General features: G+C 33.8%; 1 protein-coding gene across 2 annotated transcripts; it reads left to right on the top strand.

Moving 5' to 3' along the window:
• Nucleotides 1–1,023: 1,023 nt before the first annotated feature.
• Nucleotides 1,024–23,343, top strand: LOC123545405 (visual system homeobox 2-like). 2 transcript variants are annotated; one of them, XM_045331729.2, is made up of 5 exons: nucleotides 1,024–1,744; nucleotides 9,041–9,134; nucleotides 20,410–20,533; nucleotides 20,816–20,996; nucleotides 21,293–21,455. In XM_045331729.2, the coding sequence occupies exons 1-5, from the start codon at nucleotides 1,324–1,326 to the stop codon at nucleotides 21,295–21,297; spliced, it is 825 nt and encodes a 274-aa protein (XP_045187664.1). In that variant the 5' UTR covers nucleotides 1,024–1,323; the 3' UTR covers nucleotides 21,298–21,455. The 2 variants fall into 2 exon arrangements, with proteins under 2 accessions (XP_045187664.1, XP_045187663.2); XM_045331728.2 differs by having other exon boundaries at nucleotides 1,025–1,744; nucleotides 21,316–23,343.
• Nucleotides 23,344–24,497: the final 1,154 nt, after the last annotated feature.

Raw genomic sequence — 24,497 nt, 5'->3', positions numbered from 1 at the left:
AAACGAAGATCGTATAAGAATCAGCATAAAAGTGAACGATAAAAGACATAGATCTATTCATCCACTACTCATTTGTCTAGTATTTCCGCCATAAAGAGCTAAATCTGTAATTGAGATTTCAGAAATAATGTAATAGATATTTCTTTTCTTCCTTTTCTAGATCTGATATATCAATTTTCTAACCAAGTTCATTTAAAATGAACTGCAGTATCAAAATAATTTCATTTATGCATTCTTCTTCACTTCTGACAGAATAATATGACAACACGCATTAAAAAAAAACAACAACAAAAAAATTAAAACATTAAAAACGAAAGCACACGATGATTACTTATATATTATGAAGCAATTAATTTTATTCTCTTTTCATGCTATGCAAAAATATGTAGATTTTTTTTACATTGTGGAGATCTCAGGCCGTTTTCATTTTACGACTTTGTTGGTGGCGGATGTTTTTTTTTTTCTCTCCTTTTTTCTGTTTAAAACTAATCCCATTCTATTGTATTTCTAAGCTAGATTCTACACTGCTTTTTAGGCGTCTACACAGTCATGACGTAAATAAAATTTAATGAAATTGAATGAATGCAATTTAAAGTTAAGCATAGCTGACAAACTAGCACGATGACACAAAACATAATTGAAAAGGGATATTTCATGAAGTTAAGAAAATCCTTTTTTTTTTTTTTACAGAATTTGCATTGAATTTTGATCTGATTTTCCCTGCTGACAAATTAATTCGGTCAACTTCAGAATGTTTCGGTTCCCTTTTAATCGTATATATCTTATATTCTTTTTCAAGTTCTCTTTCCCTTCACTCCAAGTTTGTTGGAAAATAAACGATTTCAACAGACAATTATTGATCCGGATCTGCAAGAGGCTGGCTGAAAGTTACTGTAGCTAATCGTAAAGCGCCCTGAGGATGCGGATTCATTGGCTTATTTGTTTGATTGACGCAGTGGAGTCACATGAACAAATCAGGAACAATGTTCGTTATTGAATGGTGTGAATCGGTAATCTTTATATAAAACCTCGTACTGGTAATTTGTCAGACAGTGATACTGTACTTAAACAATTAAGGAATTAATCTGAAACTTCAGAAAAACAGGAAACAATTACTACAGTAATACATGTAATATTGTGCCGATGCATTAATTGTAACTGTAGAATAGTTTAATACATATTAATTAGTTGAAGGTGAACAATATTGCACAAACGATGGAACAATTGTGCGGATTAACTGAATGTGAGACCTAATGCGGAAAAAACACATCTCTTTTTTATAGTTATAGTTCTAATATTTATTTGTTACTCTGACATTAAAATATGAATTTTCCGGCAAGTCCGCACGCTTTTACAGCTCTTGGCGTTGGTGCCGGTTCAACAGCAGCTCTAGGACTGCATGCTCCGTCTCTACCACTATCTCTTCCGCAACGAAATCCATTCGCCATACAGGAACTGTTAGGTTTGAGCTCCCAGAGTTCGGAACGGTGCAGACCTCCCGTTCCAACATCGTCAGACTCATTTTTGTCCGCTTCGGCGTTTCTTGCCTCATCGTTTTCGCCTCCATTGTCAGTTACATCGGTGGCATCCGGACTTAATACATCCGCATTCCCTTATATGGCATGGAAGTCAAGTTTTATGAACGCATTGAACAATTCGGCGCAAGGGCTGTTAAACTTTGGACCTTCCATTCCACCGTCAACACCACCAAGTTCTGTGCTCTGCAAGTCAGATTTTAAATCAGGTAAATGCATGAATAAATTTGGTAAGTTTTGTTGTCAATTCTAGTGTATGTCATATGACTGATGTAGAAAACTAGCTTTTTTAAACGATATTAAAATTATAATAATATAGTTTAAGTAGTCTCAAAATGGACGTATTCATAATATTTTAGGACATTTTACCACAGAGTAATATAATTTCGCAGTAATTTTCTGTTTAAGTCAAGTTTTATGTGGTTTTGGCTGCACTCCATACCTGACTGTTTCAAGTAATGCTAATAAATCGTAGCGGTGCTGTAGCAGTAAAGACCCCTGAAGACCTCTAACACAGACCCTTAGTTCCCTGAGAATACTCGCAAGACTTTCAGAGACAATTAAGTAGTGTAATTAAATTTATGTTGTGATCACATAATCTATAATTAATGAAAAGTTTATAGAATTTAAATTCTGAAGCACGATCTGTGTTTAAAATACATTTCTTTTGAAATATATTTATGTTTTGTCCTTTTGTTTCAATTAAGTCAAAGCAATCAAATTAGATCTATATCAAATTTTATATAAAAATATCATATCAATGTTTAGTTATATTTTAGTATTGAACATACTTCGAATGATGCGTTTTTGTTTAATTGTTTGTTCAGCATTTTTCTTTCTTTTTTTTGCATTTTCGCATGTTTATGCATACTACAACTAGATAATATATACAGAATACTGTAGAATTGGGTCTGATTTTTAAAGTACAGGAATAATAATGTATTTTGTCTTAAAATAGGTATAAATTTACACAAAAATATTAAAAAACTAACATACTCAATATGATACTGTCAGGAAAATATCACAAGAGCTTCTTTCACTTATTTATTTATTTATTTATTTAATGAAGTTATTAGACTACTAAATATTTACTCAGCAAATTAAGTCAATTTTTAAAGATAACCAAAAAAAAAATCTAGGAAAATTGTGAACACTGTTTTTATTCATATTCATTATTAACCAATTAAAAGGGCCTGATGTTGTAAAATTGGGATGAGTGTAACATAACTATTCAAATATCAATACGAAAAAATTAAATTCTCTCAATATCTTTCAGCCACAAAACATAACATTACTAGGGGAAAACGATATTCTTTAAATTAAGACGGCTAAAATACATTTCTACAATCAAAATATACAAAAATACTGATATCAGTCAATAATAAATGATGGAGATAAGTCAACAAGTATATAATGAAAATGACAGAGTCACATTCCGATTGCCTTCCATAAATGTCTTCATTTGCCTATTCAAATATCAATACGAAAAAATCAAATTCTCTCAATATCTTTCATCCACAAAATATAACATTACTAGGGGAAAACGATATTCTTTAGATTAAGACGGGTAAAATACATTTCTACAATCAAAATATACAAAAATACTGATATCAGTCAATAATAAATGATGGACATAAGTCAACAAGTTATAATGAAAATGACAGAGTCACATTCCGATTGTCTTCCATAAATGTCTTCATTTGCCTTATATCTTTGAAAATAAGCTAGAAAAGATTGAAGTTTGAAATACGCTTGAACGGTTTGAAATTTAGAATAAAAACAAATGACTCAACATAGCCCAGAATGGGAATGAAAAGAAGATATAATTAATTAAAAAACCGGTTTAATGTTAGACTTTTATTATTCACTGGCTAAATATCAATTAAGATATGAGCCGCGCCATAAGAAAGCCAACATAGTGCATTTCCGACCAGCATGAATCCAGACCTGCCTGAGCGGATGCGCAGGCTGGTCTGGATCCATTCTGGTCGCAAACGCACTATGTTGGTTTTCTGATAGTGCGGCTCAATTATAGTTTTATACCGGAATGGATTACTTACAAGTATCATTTTTGATTTTGTTACATTTTTGCGATGAATTGGGGTTTTTCAGGTGTTTCTTGTTTTTCATATGTGCTATATACGCATTATTTATAAACATCTTTAAGTTAGAACAGCTTCAGCAGCTAGATACAGCTCAAATATAGAACAAAAACAATTCCGCATTGGTTTAAGACAAACATTCTTTACTTCCGTTTGTTTCAGAAAATGTGTATTTTCATAACGTGTATAGCATAAGTGATAATATGCAAAAACAAACCGTACGGACATCGGAAAAAAGAGTAAAAGAACATTTAGCATGTCAAACACACAAAAAACGCAAACTGAATTAACACTCTAGGGACTCTCACTAAAAACAAATCTGTTTTGAAAATAACGTCAGTATAAATGAAGAGAGGATACGAATGGTAATAAATAATAAAAATTGTGAGAAGATCCTACACAGCAAAGCAAAATAATAGCAGACTCGGTTTAACTCAGTCTGTTCATGAGAGGTAATGAAATATACAACACCCCTCACGCCCCCTAGCACATTCTCAAGCTGAATTTGGTTATAACAAAATTAAAAAGGACCATATACATGTATATATATTTTAAACATTGCGTTCAAGTAAGAGGAGACATTTTACAGCCGTCACACGGCACAAAAAACTTCTGTTGTTATAGATAATAAAATTATCTGTAAGATTAATAAAGTCGGCATAAAGGGAGAGAGAATATAAAATCAGTATGAAATGAGAGGGAATATGGGTGCTAATAAAGTCGGTATAATGAGAGAGGGGAAATGGGTTGTGACGCCACTAAAATACAACACAACATACTTAATATATAAAAACGGTACGGATCAGTAAGTGCATGACCTTAATTAAGTTCATCTTGACTTTCCCACTGAACTCAGTTCTAGTATAATGTTAGTGACCACACGGTTTAAGTGAGTTACAAAAATGTCACTTCATATCAATCAAGTCACGTCATGTTGAAATTAGCATGAAATGGATAAAACAGTGCACTAGGTGTCTTGTACAAAGGTACACGTGAGACATTAGATATAAAATAGTGTCATAGCTGATCCCGATTATGACTGATGATTATGGAATACCTGTTCACATTGCCGCAAATGTGTTCAGTGATTTTAAAACAGTCCATATGGTCCGTTATGTCACAGTTGATCAAAGCCTCATTAAAATATATATCATTATATGATTGAAAATCACCACAGGTATAGTTTGATATAATTTATCTCTTTATTCTGATTATCGTCTATTTGCAACATAACAAAATCATTATACAACAACTCACACATGGCCTTTCTAAACAGAAACGGCACACGTTTCCGAATCCATATCAGTTGATCGGACATCTGTATCCCGGAATATTTCATGATGCAATGGTTGTATTGGTCGGAATTCAGACATGTTGTATGATCAGTAGCAAATTATGTTTAGTATGCTTTTGATATGTGCCTAAAAGCTCAGACAAATGAACAGAAACTAGCTTGAATTTTTAGCGATAGGACGGAACGACGTGGTATGATTATTTTGTTATGGTCAACCGAACATTTTAGATACACATCTTCAGGAAAATTAAGTTTGACATACCACTGTAAGCTTTTTATGTGTGTGTTTCATGTCCTATATTTTAGGCACAGGTTTAAATTCTTATCGCTGTTAAATCAGTCGCCGTTCTTTTTTTAAATAAAAATTTGTTCAATCTGTAAAGTTCAAATCAGACGTGCAATACGTATCTGATTACAGTTATATTGTGATATCGGTAAGGCTTAATGATACATATTTGATCAAGTTGTAGTTTGATATCGGTCAAGGTAGATAATACATATCTTATCACTATTGTGATGTGATATCAGTCAAGGTTGATAAAACATATCTGATTAAAGTTGTGGTGTGATATCAGTCAAGGTTGATAATACATATCTGATTAAAGTTGTGGTGTGATATCAGTCAAGCTTGATAATAGATATCTGATTAAAGTTGTGGTGTGATATCGCTCAAGGTAGATAATACATAGCTTATCACTGTTGTAATGTGATATCTGTCAAGGCTGATAATACATATCTGGTTAAAGTTGTGGTGTGATATAAGTCAAGGTTGATAATACATATCTGATTAAGTTGTAGTGTGATATCAGTCAAGGTTGATAATACATATCTGATTAAAATGTTGGTGTGATATCGGCCAAGGTAGATAATACATATCTGATTAAAGTTGTGGAGTTATATCGGCCAAGGTTGTTAATACATATCTGGTTAGAGTTGTGGTGTGATATAAGTCAAGGTTGATAATACATATCTGATTAAAGTTGTAGTGTGATATCAGTCAAGGTTGATAATACATATCTGATTAAAATTTTGGTGTGATATCGGTCAAGGTAGATAATACATAGCTTATCACTGTTGTAGTGTGATATCTGTCAAGGTTGATAATACATATCTGGTTAAAGCTGTGGTGTGATATAAGTCAAGGTTGATAATACATATCTGATTAAAATTGTAGTGTGATATCAGTCAAGGTTGATAATACATATCTGATTAAAATTTTGGTGTGATATCGGCCAAGGTAGATAATACATATCTGATTAAAGTTGTGGAGTTATATCGGCCAAGGTTGATAATACATATCTGGTTAAAGTTGTGGTGTGATATAAGTCAAGGTTGATAATACATATCTGATTAAAGTTGTGGTGTGATATAAGTCAAGGTTGATAATACGTATCCGATTAAAGTTGTAGCGTAATATCAGTCAAGGTTGATAATACATATCTTATCACTGTTGTAGTGTGATATCAGTCAAGCTTTATAATACATATCCGATTAAAGCTGTGGTGTGATATTAGTCTAGCTTGATAATACATACATGTATCTGTTGTGGTTGTGATATCGGTCAAGCTTGACAATACATATCTGATTAAAGTTGTGGTGTGATATCAGTCAAGCTTTATAATACGTATCTGGTTAAAGATGCGGTGTGATATCAGTCAAGCTCGATAATACATATTTGATTAAAGTTGAGGTGTGATATCGGTCAAGGTAGATAATACATATCTTATCACTGTTGTAGTGTGATATCAGTCAAGGTTGATAATACATACCTGATTAAAGTTGTGGTGTGATATAAGTCAAGGTTGATAATACATATCTTATCTCTGTTGTAGTGTGATATCAGTCAAGGTTGATAATACATATCTGGTTAACGTTGTGGTGTGATATCAGTCAAGCTTGATAATACATGTCTGATTAAAGGTGTGGTGTGATATCGGTCAAAGTAAATAATACATATCTGGTTAAAGTCGTGGTGTGATATCAGTCAAGCTTGATAATACATATATGATTAAAGTTGTAGTGAGATATCGGTCAAATGTTATAATACATATCTTATCACTGTTGTAGTGTGATATCAGTCAAGCTTGATTAAAGTTGTAGTGTGATATCGCTCAAGGTAGATAATACATATCTGGTTAAAATTGTGGTATGATATCAGTCAAGCTTGATAATACATATATGATAAAAGTTGTAGTGTGATATCGCTCAAGGTTTATAATACACATCTTATCACTGTTGTAGTGTGATATCATTCAAGATTTATGATACATACCTGGTTAAAGTTGTGGTGTGATATCAGTCAAGCTTGATAATACATATATGATCAAAGTTGCAGTGTGATATCAGTCAAGGTTTATAGTACATGTCTGATCACAGTCTTTTGTTGGCCTCATGATCTGTTTTCGAATTTTACATTGGTGTTGGCACCATTGGTTAGTAACTAATTATGAAGAAACTCTGTTTATTAAGCCATCTTTTGTGAGCATATGAGACTTATTGTTCTATTCTATATTCCACGAAGTTATTGATATATCTTATATAATGTATTACCAATTATTGACAATCTGTAAGCTATAGCGCAGTATTCCATACTGACAACTGCAATTTATTCTACATTGATGCATACTTTGATAAAACGAGATAATTTTACTGTATTTTTTTCTTCTTCAAAACAATCTCTATTTCTCGCAGAACCTTTATCAATCAATCTACTTTTCATTATGAGCTAATTTTCTATAATTTGATAGAGATAATAAACCACTGCATTCTTCCTATTTCAGAATGACTTAAGCTAATTGGCTTAAGCGAATATGAAATATAAATTACCAATATCAAGATAACAAATCAAATAATTTTCGACGTAAATTAGGTTCCATGTAACGAAGAGTAAAAAAATCAGCCAAGTTTCATTAGAATCAACGACATAGCTCGCTACCCTCTGAAGCAAGGGAACGAACATTTTGTTCACCCATAGTCATAGAACAGAGTTGAGTTTTTCTTCATCTCATTCATCAATGATGCTCATCTGACTTGCTTTTTTTTTCTAATGATGCAACTCATTATCCTGTTATCTCATCTAAAACTTGTTTGATGAAGATATTCTATTGCATACTTTGAAAATAAAAAAACACGAGAAAAGGAGCAGTAATTTCATTAAGCGATGCTTTATATCAAATGGAAAATGCCGCTTTTATAATGGAAAGAAATCAATCAAGTTAGATTTGTAATTAGCGAGCGCTTCTTGTGCCGGGATTCGAAACGTTTTTCACGTGTCAATCAATAAACATTATATCTATTAAGTCTTGAACTGACTAACAGGAATTGCAGTCTTACTTTTTCTTATTGTTAATAATTAAGAAATGAGCCGCACCATGAGAAAACCGACATTGTGCATTTGCGACCAGCATGGATCCAGACCAGCCTGCGCATATGCGCAGTCTGGTCAGGATCCATGCTGTTCGCTAACGGTTTCTCTAATTGCAATAGGCTTTGAAAGCGAACAACATGGATCCTGATCAGACTGCGCGGATGCGCAGGCTGGTCTGGATCCATTCTGATCGCAAATCCATTATTTTGGTTTTCTCATGGTGTGGCTCAAATATTGTATGTCACAGAATAAGCTTATTAAGGTAGTGGACCCCTAACGACAATCGGCGATTTCCGTGCGATTACATATTCTCGTATTCTAATTCGGCATCCTTCGGCCATAACTGAATGTGACATCTTCATCACAACCGGAGAATGCCGAATTCACATTCGGATAATGTGTTATCGAACAGAAAACGCCGTTTCATGACCTTAACGCGAGACACTTTTAGACCAGACTTTGTTGCTCGCCATATGCTATACTCTTATAAGAGTGAGTTTATATACCGTATTTTATATTATATCATTAAAAGTATTTATGAAACTTACTGTTTATTCCTATTATTGACTCAGTATATACGTAAATGTATTTTCAGTTTTACATTTTGATACATGTATACAAATTTACAAAACAGTAAAACGTGTTTCTGCTATTATTAAAGGACATGAAATTCAATAGCTTTATACAGTTAGTTTAAAAGTTGTCAAGTCAAAATTATTATATATGATAATTTTCGTTTCAGGTTTGGACGCTAGCTTCAGCAGCGATAAAAGTTCAGATTCGATAGAAACAGGTTCCATTAGCGGCAAGAAAAAGAAGAAAAAGAGGCGACACAGGTAAAATATTATATCTGTGTACTCATTGTAAGAAAAGAAAGCTATGACTTTTGTCACGTTAATTGTTTTATGTTGTGTGTACATAGATTTGCCAGTACTGCTTATAACTTGTTTTCCTCAAATAAGTTGAACTGAAACTTAACAATTATTAAATATATTTTGCAAGTTTTAGGGGCTTTCGTTTCTGGTTATCTGTCCTTAGATTGTATCTGTTTTGTTCTCGAAGCATACTATTATCAAAGAGGTGCATGTGAGTGATCGAACATCAATGATTTATAATGACAACCTGAAAATGCACAAGCACGTCAATCTAAGCTGACTGTAAATAAAACCTTCAAGAATATCCTTTGGAAGCATAAAATGCAACCAAGCAGACTCGGTTTGATTAAGTTTGTTCGTGAGAGGTAGTGGAAAGTGCAACAAAACTCCCCCTCCCCTACAACACTGGCTTAAGCGGAATTCTATTACATAGATACTGAATCGACTCCATGATCCCAATGGACCAGAAAGTATGAAAACACTGTATCCTAGACAGGAAATCGGTAAATACAAAATTGTGAGAAGTTCCTTGTGTTTATATATTAGACAAAGAGTGAATAGACAAGAAATAGAAACATGCCGTTATAAAGGCATTGACGGACAGTATAGAGTTTGTAAACAGTAAATTGTGCAACGAGGTACAGGTGATAATTTCTATAATAGTGCTTGTTTGATGGCTTGTTTCGGGTTTAGTGCCGTTTTTCGACAGTATTTCTGTTATGTAGCGGCAGATTACCTAACCAATGTTCCTATATGTTGTAACAGCACCAACATGTCCTCCGCCGGTAACTTCCAACTTCTCTACCTGAATAAGAGTTGTAAAACGAAATGAAACCAGACACAATATATTTCATCAAATCTTCAGAGAGAACATACGCTTCATCATGGCACCGTGATCCATAGATCTGCGCTCTCCCTATTAGAATAAAGGGGCGACTGTAAAATTCTAGGTGATATAAAAAGCAATTTGAGCCACACCATGAGAAAACCAACATAGTGGCTTTGCGACCAGCATGGATCCAGACCAGCCTGCGCTTCCGCGCAGTCTGGTCAGGATCCATGCTGTTCGCTAACAGTTTCTCTAATTTCAATAGGCCTTGAAAGCGAACAGCATGTATCCTGACCAGACTGCGCGGATGCACAGGCTGGTTTGGATCCATCCTGGTCGCAAAGCCACTATGTTGGTTTTCTCATGGTGCGGCTCATTTATGTCTGAAAAATATTTAATGACAAACCAGTGAACGAAGCAAATATTATGTTGACGCTAACAAAATTAGATGTAATATTCTTTGTAATTTTAAGGTTATAAAATACACATTTTATATATTACATATTCTTGGCATACAGATATGTATAAATTGCTTTAAACATTTGCTTTATAAAATAATAATACCGTTTCATATTTTATTTACCAGTGGCCTACGATAGTTTCTAATTTGAATGTCGTTAAAATCTATATTTCATGATTTTTTCTAATTTTCCCATTATAGAAACTTGCCGAAGCTCCATTTAGAATATTAAGTACGATACTAAAGTTTGCTTATCTGCCATATCGCATATTTTCCTGTTTTGAAAAATCAGAGTAAAACAAATTCTTCATTACGAAGGGTGTAAGAAAAGTTAGTTCCTACTAGGAAAGTATACCAGCGTATCACAACACAGAATGATATTTATTCTGTTCAATAATAAAATTAGAGTTTTGCATACGTGATTGACAAATCCTAGGTTATGCACGACACACATACATCTTGCAGTTAAATCGCCATCATAAAAAAAAGAGTTTTAAGGTATAATTTGACACGGAATCATGTGAAATACTTAACATGTCAATCAGCGACGGTCTGTATTTTCTTCAGACGGACTATTATAATGTAAACTCAAAATTTATAACCACGTCATGCATTTTGGAAGATGTAAATGTTTATGCAAAGTCTTAACACTTTCTCAGTTTGTAACAATATACCAAGCTATCATGATATGAGTTCATTACTAAAGTGTCAGTAAGATGATACCATGCCATGTTAATATACCCAAATTTTTTCTTTACTTCGCGTCTGGGTTTTGTTTTATCTCTGCCAAATTTTGACAGATGTGAATGAAAACTGGACACAACTTTTTACGGTTAGGCCCTATTTCATTTTCATAAAATATAGCAACGTCAATAATCAAAAGAAGTTTATCTGACCGTAACAGTGACAACAAGGTAACCCTTATATCAAAAGTCACATAATCAGTGTGTGCCAAATGAGAGCATTGCACTTTGAACATGCCGAACTGATGAAATCCATGTTATTATATGTACTTAATTTTTCTACTCCATTTAGTTGAAATGGAACATCCGTCAATATTGTCAAGTTCATTTGAGGTGCGAGGCGTCAAAAATACATTAGAATCGATTTTTTTTCTCAATTTAATAAGATTAAGGAACAAAATAGATCTATGTATCATTTCATAACTAAAAATGAAATATGCATTTAAATGATTTTCGCGGATTAACTTTGCGCAAAATATCCGCTGCAAGCCTCCTGCATATTTCACGATACAAGTCTAATGTACTAAAGCACACTTGTAGAATAGTATGCCGTGTCAGGATACGCCTTGATGAGTGTAAGGATTACACTACTTGTCGCATAGCGACCACCATCAAATTGTATTCTTTTTTCTTTTTTTTTTTTTTTTTTTTTGGCTTTTTTTTTGTGTTACCTTATTACAACTGTCACGACTCAATATTCTTCCGCTCAGTTATTGTGACTACTATATTTCATTCTTTTTATTTATATTTTTAATATGGAATTAGAAAAGAGAAGGGTTGTTGAGTATGTAAATTCCTTTGATTTTTTCTAGTACAAGATAAGACAAAAATCATTGGGTGAGTAAGTTGGATTTCACGGCAAATCGGCACAAAAAGGTCATATTTCACATAGAAGCAGTTAAAGGAAACGTACATATAAAACATGTATCTACATCATTGAGTGTGTCCAACTTTTCAGACATTAATAGGCTAATAAGCCTGAGACGTTAGGTGTGTTCATCCGCCAGGATATGTAGTGCAAAACACATGAACATGCCTACGACTAAAGTAACATTTGAAATCAATATGAAGCAAAAATGCTTAAACCAAACACCTAACTACCTCAGTCTTAACCATACGGGAGCTTTTAGGACTGATTTGCAGCAATAAATAGTCCGAAAAATGACCAGCCAGTTATAGCCCATTATTGGTAAATGACGTATAAATTATTAATGCGTTATCTGAAGAGCACGTGGCCAGTTTGTCTTCAATAATTACTAAATTGATGATTCCTTTATTTCTTTTAAAGAGAGGAAAATTATTGTTGAAAATGTAATTTCTATCGACCCTCTGATGTAAAACGGTGTTATCAGGTTTATAAAGTAGTCCTTTGGGAGAAGTTTTCCTAATAATTTCGCTCACGTCCTCGTTGGAAATTTCTAAAATCTCTCGATTAAATACTGACATTATATTTCCCATCGGAAAGCACTAATTAATTGTTTCTAATTCACAACAGTTAGTTTGCCGTCGGCCGCCACTGCTAATCATCTTTGATGCGCTGATTTATGTTCCCTGTGCGCTTCCGTAATGAAGACTTATTAATAGTGGTAATAGTGTGAAAATCGTGTGATATTTATTAATTTGGTGGTGTTGGTTATTGACAAGAAAAAAAACGTATTTCCTTGGAAATGTTTCATTTCATGTTGTTGTTAATATGTTTATTACTTTATCAAATTCCGCTTTTATAGACTGAATAATGAAAAATAAAAGATTGCTTGTCGTTACACAGACAGTTTATTTCACTTTTCACGGGCAAGTAGTTGAAAAATCTTTTTGCGCATGATGAATACATTGTTATATATTGTCATTATTTTTCTGGCAATTTTTTTTTATTATTTGGCTAAGTTGTAACGTATTTCAAGGTGCTTACGATCGGTATAGACAACAATTGATTCTTTAGACTATACACTTTTAAAGCACTGTATGGCCAATCAATATGTCATATCAATATGTCACAACTAACTAAACACTCAACATGTTCATTTTAAATGAAATAACATTTTGAAAATTGGGAGACTTATAGAAATGCTATACTACCTGAAAGTGATTAAATTGTTGCTCCGAAAATAGTTTGTTTAATAGTTAGTCAAATTCTTCCGGGATGTTTTGTGAGAATGTTCCCCTTTTTTATGTACTTATTTACGTGGACACACACACATACACACACAAAAGCCGGAAAGTGAACGGATCACTCTTCTTGATCAAATTTTCTCAAAGGGCAAACGGTAACGATAAAAATGTAAAAAAATATCTGAAATAGACATTTTAAAATAGCTTCAATATCACACAATAAAATTAAATAACGAGAAATCTTTATTAATTAAAGAAACGCTAGGCAGACAGCTTAGAACACGAAAAATATTATATAGTTTATCAAATACCTTTTTCAAACGGGCTTGGGCATCACTCGAAAGCATGATATATGCATATGACATCTTTGTAATCAGAATCTGTGCTTAAAATGTATACATTCATGCATCAGGAATTGTATAAAGTGAACTTGGTGAATGATTTAAATATTCTTTTATTTCAATATTCGTGTTATATTTTTAGGAATAGTGATTACTTTTCAATATATTGAATGTGATAGTAAATCTAATGTATTTGCATATTGATGGAATGTAACACATTAACGCATAAAGCATGCAAGCATTAACAACATCTTTTCACTAACTGTTTGAGCATTAAAAGTGAGGCATTGTGAGTATTTCAGGGGTTCTATATAAATGGAACAGATATGTGTATAAAGAATTTTCATTGAAGCTTCATAATCTAACGAAATAATCGTCTGTCATTAATAGAATGGTTATTCTTCAAACTAGATATGTGTCTATAGTAAACTGGAACCGCACTCCCCTTACTGTCACTGAAAATCATATCATTACTTGTTGACAAGACTAAGTAATTTTTCATATTACCTTTGGATGGAGTGCCTGTCGGTGATGCGGGTTGGGATTGGCGGTGTAAGGATACTATGTCTTCAAGAAACACAAAATAAAAGACTAAAGATAATCATAAAGCATTATAAGTATTTTATATGACCCTATTGGTTTATCGTAATCAGCGAAGAAGTTTAATTAGAGAATAGAGCAATGTGCATGCTAACATTCAAGAAAGTTTTCCTAATAACTGTGCCAAATGTAAAGCATCCATACCCGTAACATTTGTCCGAATGAGTTCGAACGTACAGAATCTCTTGTTTAACTTGCTACTAATGGTTACAGCCATACAATATTTAGATAAGACACTACATGTAAGTGATGCAGAAGTGGCGTCGTATTTTTAATGTGACGTCATATCCTTGTTTTGATGGTGTTCAGACTGATTTGGAAGGAACTGTTGACATTTATGCAATTACTCAAAACACTAGCCATTTAGATATCAATTGTTGTTTCTGTTTTTCCTAACTAAAATATAAAATATTATGACGATTGATCAGAAGGACATATAGGACACGAGACCTTTGGTGTACACAGAAAACGGTGACTGCTGAATAGAAATGCCAGTTTCGTGTTTTTATTAACTCCCATTTTTCATTTTACAATAGCCTGCTAGATCAAATGGCCATCGCTATAAAATTGCGAAAAGAACCGAAAGATAGTTATACAATATTGTCTAAAAAAAAAAAAAAAAAAAAACAATCCAGCAAGCTTGAAACTTTTTTTAAAATAAATAAAAAAGATTGGTACCAGAAAAAATATCAGGGAAGATATCTTAAAAATGAACGCCATTCAACATAATTGGTGTTTCCGAAATACTGCATAAATATCGAGAGACGGTTTCATTTTTATGCATAATTAGACGTTTTGTCCAAAGGCTAATTTAAGCATGCGTTGCGTAGTAATCTGATGACATTTAGAGTCACGTGCCCACGTCTCAGAAGACACCGTTGAGAATTATTAGCTACATTAAACTAATCAGGGACCGTTACCCTTGCATGATCCCGTGTGCCTTGATATACTGATAGCTTTCTTTATGAAAATTTCCTTAATGAATTATAAATTGTTTATATCACTTTTATAAATTAGTCAGAGCGATAAATGCCTATGGGGTACGTTTTAATTTCCTATGGTGAAGATAATGTGGTATTAATTAGTTATCTATAAACTCTCATCAGCTTTTCCATATATTCTCATTCTGAGAACAAAGTTCCTTACATGTAAAGCCATTGTTTCAGACATAAAATATACCGTGTTTGAAATTCCACAGACTAATCACAAGCAAAGCACAACGTGACTGTCTTTTTCTCTTTGAGTTATATTAAAATTTCCTTTGGTTCAAAGTAATAATACACACGGGTCTGACAAGCAGAATGTATTATAAAGGGGGCAGAATGTCTTTCAGGGAGGAATACTTTGTTTTGAAATGGGCAAATGTTGATGTTTTAGCGGCTCTTTTGCATCATTTAAACGGCAATTAAATGTTTCTGTCTAGAGATTTATTAGTACCTACTGACTGAAAACCGGTTTCGGGGTCTATAGGCTTGCGCTCTTTCGTCCGTCCGTTATTCCGTTATTCCGTCCGTCCGCAATTTCGTGTCCGGTCCATAAATCTGTTATTCAATGGACATTTATATTACTTGGCACAAATATTCCCCATAATGAGAAGATGTGACACGCACAAAACCAGGACCCCTAGCTTAAAGGTTAAGGTCACAATTAAAGGTCGAAGGTCAACATGTTTTTTTCCTGTCTGATATGTATGACGGGATTTTAACAATACTCGACACAAGTGTGTCCCATAATAAGACAATTTTTCAAACGCCAAGCTTAAAGGACAAGGTCACACTTGACGGTAAAATCGTATGGCATGAACAGAGTCTGTTTCGTGTCCGGTCCAGAACCCTGCCATCCATGGATTACAACATTACAAGTCATAAATGTTCCCGATAATCAGATGATGTGACATGTGCAACACATAGATCTATGGCTTAGAGGTCAAGGCCACATTTGGAGGTCAAAGTGCAACAGGTATTTTTCCTGTCCGGTTCATAATCTGTCATCCATTTAGGGATTTTTACATTATTTCGCACAAATGTCCCCCTTAATGAGACAAGATGTACAACATCCATATTCGTAGTTCAAAGGTCAAGGTCACAGTGGGAGGTCGAATGTCAACAGGAGTTTTTCCTGTTTAGTACATAACTCTGTCATCCATCAAGGAACTTCAATATTTCTTGACATAAATGTTTCCCATAATTAGACAATCTGCCACGCGAACCACTCATATCCCTAGCTCAAAGGTTACGGTCACCCTTGGACGTTTTTTCCCCTGACCAGTCCATAACTCTTTCATATATCAAAGGATTTTAATAATTTTGGCAACTTGTGCGCACACCCTGGCTCCTAGATCAAAGGTCATGATCACATTTGGAGGTCAAAGGTCAATAGGTTTTCTTCTCTCCAGTCAATTACTCTGTCATCCATGGAGGGATTTTAATATTACTTAGCATAAATGTTCTCCATAATGAGACGACTTGTATGCCTAATACCCAGACCCCTAGCTCAAAGGTCAAGGTCACACTCGAAAGTCCAAAGTCATCGTGCATATTTTCCTGTCCAGTCTTTCATAATATTTTTCATAAGCTCAGGTGTCATATGGACCTAAAATTGTCGCTGTAATTTTTCAGAATTACTTCCCTTTAATATGATGATATCTTATATATTCTCATATTTTCTCACTAATTAAAACAGAACTGTTATCAAAAGTTAGATTAAATACTTTTTTATATTCAAAAATATAATAAGCCATCAAAAACTGTAAATTTTTAACTGCAGATTTTGATCCATTGCGTGTTATAACTTATTGTATATACAGTACAAAACTGTATACACATCATTGACAGATATCAGATGATTACGTTTTATTGCAGTAGAGAAAATTAGTCACCTTCCGGTAGGGGACTTTGTAATGCGTGGCAATACTTCAGTCACTTGTTTCTTTTGTAAACGGTCTCTTTGTGGCATATTATTTGGTGACATGCAAAGGAAAAAATATTGTCCAAGTATTGATTTAAGCAGCTTTCAAACAAGACATACTTTTTGTTCTTGTATCAGTTCAAATTTCAAGTTCATTTTGATGGTAAACCCCAGATTTGTAGATTTCTACTCGAATTGGCAAAATACTAGTATTCTTTCAAAACCGGACTCACATGTGCTATATATAAGACAAGACAAAAACGGACTTCTTTAAATATGCAGCTTATGATGGTCTAAATTCTAAAATGTTCTTCAGCGTCTGACATGACTAAGTATTTGAGCAAAGTGAAAAAAATCAAATCTTCAAATTGTTGGATGCTAAGAACGAATTCGCCATTTTCGTACATAATGGGATGTGTAACCGTTTTGAAAATTATATAATATCAAAGTGTTAATTTACCTATTTACTCCTTACCTAGATAAATTGTTGCATATATATTTTTTTTATATTTTATTTCAAGTATATCATTTCTCTCCCTTCTATGTACAGAACATTATTATAACATATCAAATCACAAATGATTGATATGCAGCCATTCATGTGATAGAATTTAAGCGACTCTTAAGAAACAAATGTCACAGTCGTTACAGAAATATATACATGGTAAAAACTGAGCAGCAGTTGTTAATTGTACTTAGAAATGTTAGAACGTCGATGACAGATTTATGCAACTAATGTAGAGTAAAACAAAGAATGAAATAATCATTTGCATACCGGTACAGTATAAACATTTCAGTTAAAAAAATGATGTATAATTTATAGAAACGGGCAAAAAATGTAGCAAAATACAGAGAATTAAAAAGATTGTGGAAAATTCAGAAAATTTTGAAATACATCATAGTCTCAGTATTAATGAATAATGTATTTTAATACAATGATAAGAACTCTTATTATTTTAAAACTAGTTGTCCCCCATACCAATCTATCATATGATTTACAAAGCCATACTATTGTTTCTACACTGTTTCATGTCATCAGGTCAATTAAAAATATTTCATTCAAGGATCGCTTCTCTGATGTTTTTGGGTGAAAAGCAAAAACGTAATATAAGGTGCACAACTTCACAATCAGATTATAACATCTGTAAAGTTTACATTTTAGGATCGTGCTACTCTATTCTGAAATAATTATAGGGACTTAACTTTGCTGCTACTGGATGAAAAAAAAAACACACACATAAAACAATAACAACAACAAAAAAAAAAAAACTAAAAAAGGAGAAAAACGCTAGGAATAACTTTTTAATCTATATTTCTGTAAAGTTTCGTGTCTCAATTTGATACAGGGTAACGAGTACCCGTAAGCGTGCGACAGAAGCTGACCGGGAACTATGACGAACACGCGCATACAGCAATACAGACTGACGGATGGATATAGATCAGCCTATATTCCCCCAGTGTTGACGTAATAATTGTAATATTTCAAATCTTAAATAATCTAAATGAAAAAACTATTTTTATCTACAACCTCTACATTTCTAGAGCCAAAATATAACGTTATGATGTACAAAATATGACATAGACAACAAATGGATGTTTGCTGGAGTCAGATTCTGTTTTATCGTTACATCTAGATTGACCTAATCAGACATATGAACCACCTGTGAAAAGCTCGTGCTCTATGTAAACAGATACTAATTGGTTCAAATTATGTACAAATAGATGAAGACAGATAACGAATATTTTAGACGACTACTTAGGCAGACAAATAAACTGTTAGAAATATGAGCTACTAATAGCTTTACAAGAGTACCAATAATAAACCAGGGCTACTGTGTATTTCCGTTATCTCCCTCCAGACATATCTGTACATATTCGGGTGGCTAAAAGTATGAAACGCTACGCTTTTGAATGCATATTCAAAGTTATAGAAACAAGAACAAAAAAATCGATAGACTGGTGACACGTTAAACAGGCTATATCAAATAAAAAGGTATTAGTAAAATGTTTTCCTGAAAAACGAAAAACACACACACACAAACAATTGTAGGATCTCTTGGATATGTACATGTATCAACGTATTTAACGTCTATGTTATTTTTTTAAATGTTTAGATTCAATAAAAAAAGGCTTATTAAAACTATTTCTCCTTACTTGCTAAATAGTTCTGTTAACTAAAGCACTTTTCAGTTTTTATGTTATATTACAGAAGATTTCGATACATATGACGACATGTTCTTCTTCCTAAGGGATTTGAGCAAATTTTAAGTGTATGCAATAATGTCTAAACGATTCACATGTATATTTGACTCTCATATCTAAAGACTGAGAATATATGAGCCGCGCCATGAGAAAACCAACGTAGTGGGTTTGCGACCAGCATGGATCCAGACCAGCCTGCGCATCCGCGCAGTCTGGTCAGACTCCATGCTGTTCGCTTTTAAAGCCTATTGGAATTGAAGAAACTGTTAGCGAACAGCATGGATCCTGACCAGACTGCGCGGATGCGCAGGCTGGTCTGGATCCATGCTGGTCGCAAAGCCACTATGTTGGTTTTCTCATGGCGCGGCTCATATTGTGTTCTACTTTACTTCTCTACTCAGTTGTAGTACCTGTGATTTTACCCGTTTCGATAAGTGATTCAGTAAGCACTAACTTTGAAATGGCTGCCAGTAAAAGCCAGTGCATCACCGGCGATCAAAATGCAACATATAGTTCTTATGATGTGAATGACTACTTTGAGTAAATTTATTGTCAATAGAACTGATCTCTTTTTTAGACATGTACTCCAAAAAATATAGCAAAGTTGAAAGTTTAGACAATATTACACATAGAACAGTGTACAAAATATTGAATACTGTAACATTCAGACATAAAGATGTAAGAGAGTTCATTGCATCAAATATATTACATCAATACAATTAATACAATTAGTGTAAAGTCAGTACCCTTGATCACACTCTTATCAAGCAATATTGTGGAAATATGCACTTTGCTGATGACATTGTTGCATTCATGATTAATACGGCATTACCACAGGAAATGATATTTTGGCGCCTCTTTCAGAGAAGATTTATGTATCTAAAGACCAATTTCAATAGGCAAAACATATGAAATAATGTAAAAATGTTTACCATATACTGCACGATTGTTTTCAACAGCTTCGTTTGACGAACATTGGCAATAAAGGACCTGCAGTTTTCTAAGCATCCCTAACTGCTACAGTTCTTTTTATTTATATTTTCAGAACGATATTTACGAGTTTCCAGCTGGAAGAACTTGAAAAGGCATTCAAAGATGCACACTATCCAGATGTTTACGCTCGTGAGGTGCTAGCATTGAAGACAAATTTACCAGAGGATCGAATACAGGTAGACATATATTAGCATTTTATAAAAGCTTTTCATATTTTCATGTTAGAAATACTAAACTACGCGCAAATAATTTAGATTGTCCATTAGTTTTCTTACAAGAAAAAACAACAACAACAAAACAACAACAACAATATAAACCATTAAGCCATACTGTTGACATACAGAATTTCATATCTCCTTTTTTAACGTATAAATTCTTTGCAACCTAAAAGACGTTATAGGAAAAGAAGTGAAGGCTACGATACACAGTAAACAATTAAAATGTTATGCACAATTTAGGTATGGTTTCAAAATCGCAGAGCAAAATGGCGCAAAACGGAGAAAACGTGGGGACGTTCAAGTATCATGGCGGAATATGGTCTGTATGGTGCTATGGTACGTCATTCACTTCCGCTTCCGGAAACTATACTTAAGAGTGCTAAGGAAGGTGTTATGGACTCTTGTGCGCCGTGGCTACTGAGTAAGTAGAAAATTAGATAACTGTCTTATGTAAGGAAGCTTCATATTTGATATATAAATATATAAAAGAACCTTCAATTTGGCTTTGAACAGTTCACTGTAAATACTCGAAACAACGTAACAGAACAATAAAAAGAATCAAAATCATTTGGCCTTGCTGCTTTTCGAATTAATAATAAAACATGTTTTCAAGAAGGTAACGTAAGTTTTCGTATTGTCATCAGATATTAAAAAGAACGTTATATTTTTAAGAAACAAAATAAGTTATATTGGAATAAACTACATACTTTATTGTAGAGTGATCGCTTGCATTTTTGCAGGCATGCATAAGAAGTCTATTGAGGCACAATCTACTTTAACTGGGGATGGGAGTAACATTGATCAAGAATCTATTGACAAACCAGATGAGAGGAAGAATTCGTACATGGTTCAGACAGACATTCGATCTGAAAGTATTGCAACGCTGAGAGCAAAAGCTCTTGAACATTGTGCAAAAATATCACAAAGTGAAACACATGGTAACGACACTTCCGACAAAACAGAGGACCAGTCAAATAGTGTTGAATTAGATAGTAAAACTGAACATTCCAAATATAAAAGTTCATTTGAAGATCCAAGGGATGATAGCGACATTGTTACCGTTGTATAATTGCTTTACGTTATTATATTTTGTTACTGTTTACTTTATTTGTTGAATGTAGTGATGGTGTGCAATTTAGATTCCAGTTATTAAAATAGTTCTGTGTTGATTAATTACGTAACTTTTAGGTTGACAATTCCCTTATTTTATTTGAGCTGCAAACATGAAAAATACAATATCATTATGTCGGAAACAGACAGTATATTTCATTTACGTCGCTAGGTGATTGTTCACAATTTTGGAATTGATTGACATTACACTGTTTTATCTAGTCTTAAATATCTAACTATCCTACGTTTGAGTGTAAATCAAAGCGCAACCATAAAAACAATCCTGACGTATATGTTTTCTGTTAGAAGCATAAAACTTAACGAACTGAGAGACATAGATATATTTAAATTTCAAATCACATTAAAATGGCACAAGACATTAAAACAAAATCCCTGCAGAATTCAGCAGTGAGCCCAAAAATACATACAAAACAATATCATTATATCTATCAAGAAGTTAATGGGAATATGGCCAGGAGGTCTGGACTGTCTTATGAGTTTGGACCTCCTACACACCATGAGTAATCATCTGTTAATGTTTAAAGCACGGAAGCTTCCAATATATAATATTCCTCACACACTTCTCTAATAACAGAAAGTGGACACACCTCTGTAAAGCGGTAGAAAACACGTTGTCAAATTAACTCAGTTTTCACTAAATACTGTGCATATCATTTGGAAAATATTGATAATAAATGGCATTTTTCATCTACTGGTATTGTTGTTATTCATACATATCTTCCGTTTTAATGTATTAGCTAGTAAGTGTGAAAGTCTTTAGTTTACGAGTACAAATTGAAATGAAATTTACGATTACTGTACACCATACGTTCTTATTTAATGTGCAGTTACATCTAATAGTGTATCTTAATTTACTGCAGACATTCTAGCTTATTGTTACCACCTGTAATGACTCGAGTTTTGACTAATCTTGTGAGTGAAATTTGTTCACCTTTTGCCGTCATTTATGCTTCTGGTTTCATTTATTTTTTAATAATTTCTGAGAAATATCGATGCACTATTTCATGTCTTGTTGATGATACACCCATCACAGGGTGGCCAACCCACGTGACCTTTGGAAATCTTACACACGGAGAGAATGTCCTGATTCAGGTGACATTTTGCCTATTGACGGATTTTCAAAGATAAAGAGCGTCGAAGACAGCAAAAATGAACGGTTTCCTCCACACAAAACGCTGCAATTAGTTTTCAGTACTTTTCTCAAACATTTCACCCAACTGCGAAAGTGTCTATGTTATCTACACAGTTAATCCACGAAAAGCAGTTGGGCGAAGTGTTTGAGAAAAGTACCAAGAACTGATGGCAGACGCTTTGTGCTGTGGAAAGCACTCATTTTGCTGTCTTCGACGCACTTTATTTAATGAAAATCTGTCATGTAATAAGGCAAATATAGGCAAAATGTTACACGAGTCGAGACGTTTTCTCCGTGTGTACGGTATCCAAAAGTCACGCGGGTTGGCCACCCTGATCATACCATGTAAAATGTCCGCTAAGTTTCTTTGTTGAAATGTGTTCTTTTACAAGACAATGAATATTAACACTGGCAAAATCACCACAAACAGAAATGACCAGACGAAAGAAAATAAAATACTTTAAAAAGGTGTCTTCACATTGTTTTTCAATGTAACTCTGTTATTGAAAGTAACAGTAGTTACCGATGCGACGTAGATGGTCATAATCCTCCTATACCACTCACCCAGACATTTGTTAAATCAGTTAAAAAGATAAAAGGTAAGGTTAGATTTCCCGGAAGCACTGAACACCCCAAACACAGCTATAGAGCCACGCATTTACAAAGCAGGCCCACAAAAAAAAGAAGCTGTAACAGAAAAACTTTATAGACGGGTTGCCTCAAAACTCAAACAAGTACATTTTAATTTTATGCGAAATACAGAAGGTATGGGGGAAGGGGTAGGGGTAGAAAAGTGGGTGGGGGGCAAAGTGGTACAAGGATGAATATTCAAAAGGGATAAACAAACCGACAAGTAAAATAAAACAAATCTGTGGGGCACCGCCAAAGACACACAGACGCACAAGCAACACACGCACTCACATAAGCAGGAAAAAACAACAGTCGGGCATCGTCTAAGGACGGCCGGCAGCCAAAATTAAGGTGGGCACGATAACTTACTCATAGTAAAAGGAGAGGGGGGTGCAAAAGCAAGGGAGCGCTAATTCACGGGGAAAAGATTGGAGGGGGCGATGTGGGTACTGAGGATAAAGAGGAAAGGAACGCCTACAATAAACAATACAACAAACGCAGCACAAATACATAACAGACAAAAAACAAGTTTAAAATAGGGACCTTTTCATAATTAATCTGTAAAAAGTGAAACTGTAGCAATATTAACTGAATAATGAAGGTTTACAACTCTGGTATTATGTGTGCATTCTGACATAAATTTTCTTGTGTCGGTGCATCTGAAAACAACCGAAGAATGTCCGATTTTTCTACTGGTGATACTACAAATGAAGCAAGCAAACCTTGCTCAACCATGCACTTTCTTTTTTTATTTTCTCTTTCGAACTTCTTCACTGAGAAGACGAACTTCCTCTAAAAGCAACACATGGTCCTTCAACCGACATATCTGGATCATTTGCAGTAAATGGTTTATACTATATCTGAAATTAACCTTCCAGTAGATTTCGTTTTTCAATTATATACATTGGGAGTTGAATCCTCACAACGTATTACTTAGTATTTCAGATAATGAAACGCGTGACGTACTCTCAAAAGTCTTTTGTTTGAAATTTAAGCATTGGTAATTCCAAAATAGAATATTCTTCATTA

This window comes from Mercenaria mercenaria, chromosome 1 (assembly GCF_021730395.1).
Source record: "Mercenaria mercenaria strain notata chromosome 1, MADL_Memer_1, whole genome shotgun sequence".
Taxonomy (NCBI): domain Eukaryota; kingdom Metazoa; phylum Mollusca; class Bivalvia; order Venerida; family Veneridae; genus Mercenaria; species Mercenaria mercenaria.
This window is presented reverse-complemented; position numbering and strand designations above follow the sequence as displayed.

What these genes read in the sequence shown, in the direction of transcription:
- LOC123545405 (XM_045331728.2), top strand. Translation starts at nt 1,324, where the DNA reads ATGAATTTTCCGGCAAGTCCGCACGCTTTTACAGCTCTTGGCGTTGGT. An exon ending in CAAGTCAGATTTTAAATCAG is followed by an intron (nt 1,745 to 9,040) that starts GTAAATGCATGA and finishes TTTTCGTTTCAG; the next exon opens with GTTTGGACGCTAGCTTCAGC. An exon ending in AAGAAAAAGAGGCGACACAG is followed by an intron (nt 9,135 to 20,409) that starts GTAAAATATTAT and finishes TTATATTTTCAG; the next exon opens with AACGATATTTACGAGTTTCC.